General features: G+C 41.8%; 2 protein-coding genes across 3 annotated transcripts; both read left to right on the top strand.

The window, feature by feature from the left end:
• Positions 1 to 3,902: 3,902 nt before the first annotated feature.
• LOC143853770 (uncharacterized) lies at positions 3,903 to 5,980 on the top strand. Its single transcript, XM_077363502.1, has 3 exons — positions 3,903 to 4,065; positions 4,593 to 5,935; positions 5,973 to 5,980. The coding sequence occupies exons 2-3, from the start codon at positions 4,777 to 4,779 to the stop codon at positions 5,978 to 5,980; spliced, it is 1,167 nt and encodes a 388-aa protein (XP_077219617.1). The 5' UTR covers positions 3,903 to 4,065; positions 4,593 to 4,776.
• LOC143855132 (uncharacterized) lies at positions 5,941 to 8,210 on the top strand. Of its 2 annotated transcripts, none has more exons than XM_077365339.1 (2): positions 5,941 to 7,854; positions 7,979 to 8,210. In XM_077365339.1, exons 1-2 carry the CDS (start codon positions 6,004 to 6,006, stop codon positions 7,985 to 7,987), a joined length of 1,860 nt encoding a protein of 619 aa, XP_077221454.1. In that variant the 5' UTR covers positions 5,941 to 6,003; the 3' UTR covers positions 7,988 to 8,210. The 2 variants fall into 2 exon arrangements, with proteins under 2 accessions (XP_077221454.1, XP_077221453.1); XM_077365338.1 differs by having other exon boundaries at positions 5,941 to 7,866.
• Positions 8,211 to 8,610: the final 400 nt, after the last annotated feature.

Below are 8,610 nucleotides of genomic sequence, written 5' to 3'. Positions count from 1 at the left end.
ACTAGCACCCTTCTTTATCTCTTTTTCTTTTAGGAGACAGGCTTTGTCTCATTAGCACCTCCTTCTTAAGAATCCTATTTTCAGAGTCAGTCCTTAGCCTAGGAGTCTGTCCTTAGCTAGAGAGTCTGTTTTTCTTTCAGGAGTCAGTCCTATCATCATTAGGGGTTAGGATTTTATCCAACCTCTCATCAAATCTTGTGTTTTTTCTATCCGCTCTTGTAAGGTATAGGATGCTGTCCAACCCTTGCAGAGTTGTTATTCTGTTCATTTTCCCTCCGCAAAGCATAGGATGCTGTCCAACCTTTGCGGGATATCAGGAGTCTGTCTTCCCCTTATGATGATAGGATTTGTCTCCCTTGAGTCAAAAACACTTAAAAACAACAAAAACACCTAAAAAACCAAAAATCTTGAGTCATTAGGAGTAGTTAGGAAATCTGTTTCGAACTACGTTGGCTTGATCCTCTTCCACGAGGTACGTAGTGCAGCTTGAGATTCTTATCTCAGGTCCAGCCAAACCTTTGTAAATAAATCATTTACCCATTTTAAGAAAAAATACCAAAAATCTTCAAAACCTTGTTTTCAACAAGATCTTCCTCTAGAGTTAGGAGTTTGTCCTAGTTAAAGAGTTTTAGAGTTTTGAGTTTGTCTTTGATGTGTTGTGTGGTTTGTTTGTGTTTGTGTTAGAGTTAGGAGTTTGTCCTAGAGTTATAGGAGCGCCTCCGTCCATGTCAGTTGGCGATTCATATCGCCGATTGATGATTAAGTCTTGGATACGCTAGTGATCCCATTGTTTCCCTTAGGGCGTACAGCCTAGCTACACATAGATTATAGGAACCACCTGCATTAGCTTAGGGCTAACCTGCATTTAGTTAAGGCATATAGGGTGTCCTAAAAATCTACAATCCATTGGAATTTAAATAATCACACAAGAAGCTTTAAGAACTAGTCCGGTCTTTTAGATCGAGTCTAGGATAGAGGTCTAGATGTCTTAGGCATCATAGCTTAGAATAGGTGCGAAGAACTACGTTGCCTTGATTCTCGTGGAGGCGGGGATACGTAGGCTTCTTTGGATGAACATCAGATCATCTAAAGACTCGGGCCTAGGTATAGATTAGAGTCTTAGGGTTGTATAGTATCGAGTCATTTTTCTATGTTTTACAGTGTTTTCTTACTTTATTGCGCAGACCTTATACTTTTTGGTGTGTCGTGCATGTGTTTGTTCATCAGAACTTAGACACCCATTAGGCATGTCACTTATAACCTAGCTATGCTTAGGTGACACAGGTTTCTTTTATTTTATCTTGTGTGCCTTTGATTTCATCTCCGAGACATGCATGATTAGATAGACGTCTTCTCGGAGATATTCATTCCCATTCCATATGATTTTCGCCCAAAGCTCTCCAAAATTATTAAGTAAATGGCATAAGAGACCAGGTGTTTGCACTTGGGCGGATGAGGTGCTCTTTAGACCTTCCGAATTCGTAACCAGGCACGAACCTTATTTTATATCACTGGTTATCCGTTGCAACAGAGCATAGTATGGGATCCAGGGCCCATTTGCCTTTTCCTTGGATGGCGACTCTTCTTTGTTTAAGGTACGCCTCGAATCTGGGCTAGTCCCCGAATCGAGAGGTATCTCACCTTTCATATCGCCACTCATGCTGTGAGAGGCACTTCTTTCGAGAGTTCCTTGGTAGAGCTCTCCATTCGCGTGGATGATCCTGAGACTGACTCGCGTGGAGGCACACGTCCTCCACCGCCGCCTCTCTCGGATCGGGGTCCACAGGCTGGCGACTCTGCTGGGGAATTCTTTCAAGATATTGCCTAACTCTGTTAAACTGCCATTTACTTAATAATTTTGAAGAATTTTGAGCTAAAATCATTATAAATGGGAATTTAATCGCTTAGAATCCAGGGGCACCAGATAGGTGTTTAAAACAAGGGATTCACACACTGCACAGCATACATCATTTTATTTTCTTTTCTTTTATTGATTTTCTTATTATTAGCTCCATGGGATAGATATAATGCGTACCTCATGGGATATCACTATCCAGATGGTGCTGTTGTATCTATTACCAAGCTATGCGCCAGTGCTGCAGTCGTAAACACTAGGCGTACTTGTGTTTACAGCAGCTGATGAGCAATGAAGCATACTATGTATAACACTAGGCGTACTTGTGTTATACATTTTAAGTATGGATCATAAGCATAGTACCTGATATATTGAGTCCGGAGCTCTACTTTCATTTTACATATATTATGTATATGAATATATTTGCTAACTTAGTGAAACCCAATTAGGATCTGCATGTGCGTATATATATATATATTGCATTCATATAAGGACGAACATGTGTTGCTTACACATGTTGGAGCCTAGATCTAGGAGCCATGTCCTATACATAGATTATTGTAGTTCACCTTATGTGGCTACAACGCAGTCCTAGTACACTCACATGTCTGTATTGAGTCAAGTGTCTTGACTTTGTGGGATTATATTTATGGCTGGTGCCCCTGGTTAGGATATATATGTATATATCTATATATTGATTATCAGATTGAGGGCTTACTCTTTAGTAAGGTTTCCTTGTCTAATCTAATCAGTTGTGTCAGTCCTTTTTTTCAGATCTAGACCCGACCAGTGGCTTTTACTTGCCCCTCTCATGGTCGTGGCCTCTCTGTTGTTCTATTTATTGAGATTATGTCCCTATATCTGTTGATTATAAGATCAGGACCTACTTTCTAGTAGAGATTTCTGGCTTTGATCAATCAGTCATGTCTATGCATCTCTCGGATCTAAACCTAGCTAGTGGCTTCTACTTGTCACCCTCATAGCTACGGTTTATTCTTTGACTCGGTGATCATAAAATTCATTTGTTTTTATCCCTCAGATTGAAGCTTCATTTATCCATTCTTTAGTTGTGTCATATATTATTCAGATTGTTTTCTTCTTTCGTCTTTAGATATGATCGACAGTTTGTCTGCTGTCTTTATGGTCATATTCTATTTTTGATCTCTTTGATCGTTCAGTTTTGACATCCATCTTCCAGATTTAGATCCGGTCTATGATCTACTTTTGTCATTTTGTGACCGTGGTCTCGTTTCTGAGTTTCTGATCATCTTTGATCAGTAGTGGAACATTCGATGTCATCCATAATATCCTTCTTATGCTTGATCGTTAAGTTCATTTTTATTCTTTATTTATTCGAAGTTATCTTCATTCCCTCATTATCCCGTCCTATCTTTGTGTCAGGTCTGATTATGGCAAACCTTTTGTTGGACAACTGGATAGCCGATACCATTAAAGCTCTTCCGCGTGAGCAGTCGCAGAGAAATATGGCTGATCATTTCATCAATTCGTTCACCTATTTGAACAGTCGGGATATAAATTGGAAGTTTCTCCAAGCAGCTGCTAGACTTTGGGATCCTGTTCTTCATGTTTTCCGATTTGGCCGTTTTGAACTTTGTCCCATATTTGAAGATTGGTGTACCATGCTAGAGCTCCCATCTGAGGGACTCTGGATCAAACCTTCAAGGATAGAATCTCCTCATGGTCTGTTTTGTAAACTGTTCAAAAATGAGACTGTGGATTCTCTGCCATGTTTAACGGATACGTGCGTAAAAATTCAAGACCTTATTAAACTTTTTTCGAAAAACGTCGATCCTACTAACTCTCGTTTTCAGGATTGCCGACGTAATGCTTTGATTTTTATGGTCTTCGCACGTCATGTTCTTCGCAGAAATTCTCATGTCGCATCTTTGATACTATTGGGAGTGGTAGATCAAATCAATGAGGGGAGGAATCCTATCCCTACCATGTTAGCAGAGACCTTCTTGGGATTAGATCTTATTGCTTCCCAAGAGATCAAAGACAATTTCAATGGATGTGTCAAGTTATTGTATGTCTGGCTTGGTGAAAAACTTCAAATTCTTCAGCGACAAAACCAAAATCCATATACCCTGAAGAATTTCCATACATGGAAACCAATAGCCCATCAACCTCAGTCCATCGATGAATGGCACAATTGGTTGCAACATGTAGAGGAGAGTCAGTTTCGCTGGGTAAGTCATTCATGTTTCCATGTTTTTACATGCACTTACCCGCATTCATTTGTTTATCTCATGGGTACCGAGAAATCTTCCTTTTATGCACCCATACGAATTCTCCACCAGATTACGGGAATTCCGTGTCCTCCCGGAATCATAGTCCCTCCTGTCTGTGAAGATCTCACTCCTGATCTCGTCCGATCCATTGTGGCTGCTTGGGGAAACAAAAATGTAGAAAGAAGGTTAGGTTTATCTCGCAAATTCCGACGTGGAGAAATATCGGAAAAGCCCGCAAGCAAAAGAGTTCGGATTGAGGAACCTTGAAGATCCGTATCATGTTTTGTTATTCTGATTTTTTGCATTTCTCATTTTTGTGAGTCTGTTATCCAGTTGTGATTAGAGATTAATATTTTTCATCCTTTGTAATCACAATTCGAATTTTATTAATGAAAGTGTGTTTTTGTCTCTTTTGTCATTATTTGATCAAAATAGTTTATCTCGATTATCAAAATTTTAATCTAGTGTTTATATTTCCATATCAGGATTCTTGATTGAGCAGCCATTGCTCCTAAGAAAATCCTCGTTTCAAAATCAACCTGGTCCCGTCAGTCCGCTGATTCCAGGCTGAGTCGTTTTTCTTCCTCACCAATTTCTTTTACCTCCCCTGCATTACCTTTCTCCAATCTCCAGGAAATCCCTTCGCCCGTTCAATTTACCCCTGAACAGATGGCTGAATCTGCAAACGCTATAGCTGAGATGAGTGAGATGATGAAGGCTATGTTTCAACAGATGAATAACATGAATGAGGAGATAGCCCGCCTGAAAAATGACAAAGAGTCTACCTCCAAAGAGCATGTAGCTCAGCACCCATCAGTTATACCTCCCCCCCCTCCTGCAATGGCCGGGCCCGCGGTCTTGAACGTCGAAGACGATCTTGATAATGAGCAGTATGAAGAAGAAAATCGTCATCCTAATCTGAATAGAGCCAATGAGGACAGAGCGATGGCGGACAGAATGGATAGGCTGGCCCAAGAGATGGAAAACATAAAATTTCAAGGCCCGAAAAAGTTGAACATGGCCGATTTTATGTTGTATCCGGGAGTCACATTGCCTCCTAGATTCAAAGTTCCGGACATGGATAAATACGATGGGACCGGGTGTCCTCGAAGCCATCTAATGTCAGTTCTTCCGCTTTTACAACAGCATGGTCTATCTCCGGAGCAAGTTGCTCTATTATTTCCTAGATCCCTTGTTGGAACAGCTAAGAAGTGGTTCCTGAGTTTGAAAACAGAGGAGATCCGAACTCTAGAGAGTATTGCAAACAGGTTCGTCGAACAATTCTCTATGGAAGAGGGGATCGATGTAACTAAGAGAGATTTGAAGGCTTTGAAACAGGGCCATAATGAAACTTTTACTTCCTTCATCCGTAGATGGAGAAGGAAAGCTGCCCAGATGACTCATCGGTTGTCAGATGAGGATCAGATCAAGATTGTGGTGAAAAACCTATCACCACAATATTACCACCATATGGCTATCCAATATTTCCTTGATTTTAACCATCTTATTAAGACTGGGACTCAGATAGAAGATGCATTGGCTAAAGGCCTGAGATCTAGAGTACCATCTGATGGCAGAGAAGGGAAGCGACCTGTGATGGCGCCGAAAGAGGTCCATAATGTCAATTATGTCAGGCCGCCCCCACCCAGAGTAGTTACTGAAGTAAGAAGGCCGACAATGGAGCAGAAGCCTCTTCGTCATTTCGATCCCCTTCCGTATTCTTTGTCCGTAGCTTTGAATAAGCTATTGAAGGACAAGAAGATCAAGTTGCCTGACATTAAACCTCCTCCCAACCCGTTGCCAAGATCCTGGAGAGAGGATCAATTCTGTGATTATCACCGCAACACTGGCCATATCACTGACAGGTGTTTAGCTTTGAAACACCAAATTCAGAACATGATCGATAGGAAGGAACTGTCAATCCAGTTACCAAATGTAACTAGAAACCCCCTTCCTACGCATGCAATGCCGCCTCCATCCTCGGTCAATGTCATTTGCGCCGAGGAGTCTGTCATTGATCCGGCTTCCTTCATATGTGCTGTGGAATCCGAAGAACCTTATGTTTGGAAATTTGAAGAAGAAGATCAGTGTTCAGAATCTGAAAAACCCTATGTCTTATCCTGGAATGACCCTGATGTGGCTGGGCCATCAAACCAATCCTACATTCTCCAGTGTGAGGATGAAAAGAAAGAAAGCGAATCTCTGTATGTCTTAAGGGTGAGTGATGATGAGGAAGAAGAAATACAAACCCCATACATCCTTAAGATAGATGATGAAGATTTGTTGTTATTGAACGATCAGTGCGATGAACTCCGCCACGTCACACGGGGTGGACGAGTCTTCAAACCAGCTGAGCTTAGAGTTGAAAATCCCGCTGAAGTTGCAAGAGGGGTTGACAGTCAGAGGCAGAAACAAAGACTTGATGAAGAGGAAGATAACCTACTGAATCAGCTTAAGAAAACCCAAGCTAATGTTTCAATTTGGGGTTTACTGATGGCATCGCCGAAGCACAGACAGGGTGTACTTCGTGAATTGAACTCGTCCCAGGTATCAGTTGAGATCACTCCTGACGAGCTGGTCGGTTTGGTGGCCATGACCAAGGCTTCAAAAGCCTTATCTTTCTCAGATGAGGACTTGCCGTCAGAAGGGAAGGACCATACTCGTCCTCTCAAAATTACCCTGCTTTGCAACCAGAAGAAAGTCTCCGAAGTACTGGTAGACAATGGGTCAGCTTTGAACGTGTGTCCTTTGAGCACTGCCACTACTCTGGGTTTTGGGCCTGAAGACTTCATTCCGTCTGAGCAAGGCATACTGGCATATGATGGGACTCGAAGAGATGTTATTGGAACATTGGTTACTGAGATTGTCATTGGAGGAGAAACTTTTGATATTGAATTTCAGGTGTTAGATATCAAGACTTCTTTTTGTCTGTTGCTTGGCCGACCTTGGTTGCATAAGGTTGGAGTTATCCCTTCCACACTTCATCAAAAATTGAAATTCATTCGAAACAATCGGGTGATCACTGTCAAAGGAGATCCCGAGCCAGAAGTTGGACAAATATCTCAAGAGCTTGTTACTGAAAACACAAGAGATATCAGTCTGACAGGATTTTCAATGGAAGTTTCGGCTATCACCATGAAAGAGGCTATGAGTGAAGAAATTATGTTTCTCTCTAGCACCAATACTCGGGTAGTCAAGATGATGCGCCGATTTGGGTATCTCCCAGGGGCAGGTTTGGGAAAGAATATGCAGGGTCCGACTGAGCGGCCCGAGTTGAAAACATCTGATGGGTTGTTTGGGTTGGGATATAAGCCGACTCGCAAGGAGGTGCAGGAAATGAGAGCCTACATGTTTAAATGGGCAGAATGTCGCCGCAAAGGTTTAGAGTTTCCAATGGGACCTTTCAGCAAAGTCATGAATGGTAGATTCCGAAAAGAGGGAGCTGATTGCCCTTATTATGGTTTCTCAGAGCCATGGTATGATGAGGATGGGACCAAGCTGCCGGGTCTTGAGATTTTCTTTGCAGATGAGCTGCCAGCAGAATTTTACAGTAAGCAGATTACAGAGGCAGTAGTGACAGAGGAACCAGACTCAGACTGGGTTGAAAATTTTGAGCCAGAATTCCTAGATTCTTTGTTTCAAACTGAGGCACCAGTCATTGCTATGATTGGAAGAGATGCACCTTTTCTGAACCCAGAGGACTATATCACCCCAGCCGAGGGACCTCTGGATAACTGGACCTCACAGGTTATACCCCAAGTAATCCCTCAGTACATTCCAGTCCCTTCAAAAGAGTCAGTTATTTTAAAGTATGTGTCAGTTTCTGAGTCCATCCCAGAGTCTGTCATTTCTAACTTTTCTTTTGATGCAGGTACTGTAGAAGTTGGGTCTACTTCTGGAGTGGGTGACGAGTCTGTCCTTGGTGGTGTCGAGTCTGAGTCTGAGGACGTATTCATTGATTCTTTGGCTGTACATGTTTCTCATCGCGTCGATACTGATGTCGGCTTATTTTTTCATTCTGTTTCAAAATCTGTAACGCCTGATGTGGGCAAGTCATCTGATGTAATCATTCATTCTGATGAAATAAAAGATTCTTTTGCTTACATTCCTGTACTTGTCTCTTCTACTGATCCTGCTTCTAAACCTGATCAAGTAACTAATAATGATAATCAAGACTCCCCCTCTAATGAGGTAGCCGACGAAACTCCCCTTGAAATCAAATGTATGATTCAACAAGAGGAGAATCGACGAGCTAAACCACTTGAAGAGGAAATTGAAACTGTAAATATAGGTGATGAAACCTTAATTCGGGAAATACGAATTGGCAAAATTTTATCTCCTGAGGAGCGCGAAGAATTAATTACCTTGCTAAAAGAGTTTAAGGAGGTTTTTGCTTGGTCTTACGACGACATGCCGGGATTGAGCGAGGATATTGTCCAACACAAATTACCTCTAATCCCTGGCATCAAGCCGAAGAAGCAAAAACTCCGAAAACTTAAAACA

This window comes from Tasmannia lanceolata, unplaced genomic scaffold (genome assembly GCF_043159265.1).
Source record: "Tasmannia lanceolata isolate RefF3 unplaced genomic scaffold, GAP_Taslan_0.1 ptg000020l, whole genome shotgun sequence".
Taxonomy (NCBI): domain Eukaryota; kingdom Viridiplantae; phylum Streptophyta; class Magnoliopsida; order Canellales; family Winteraceae; genus Tasmannia; species Tasmannia lanceolata.
The sequence above is the reverse complement of the archived record's forward strand: the minus strand, read 5'-3'. Positions and strand labels throughout refer to the sequence as shown.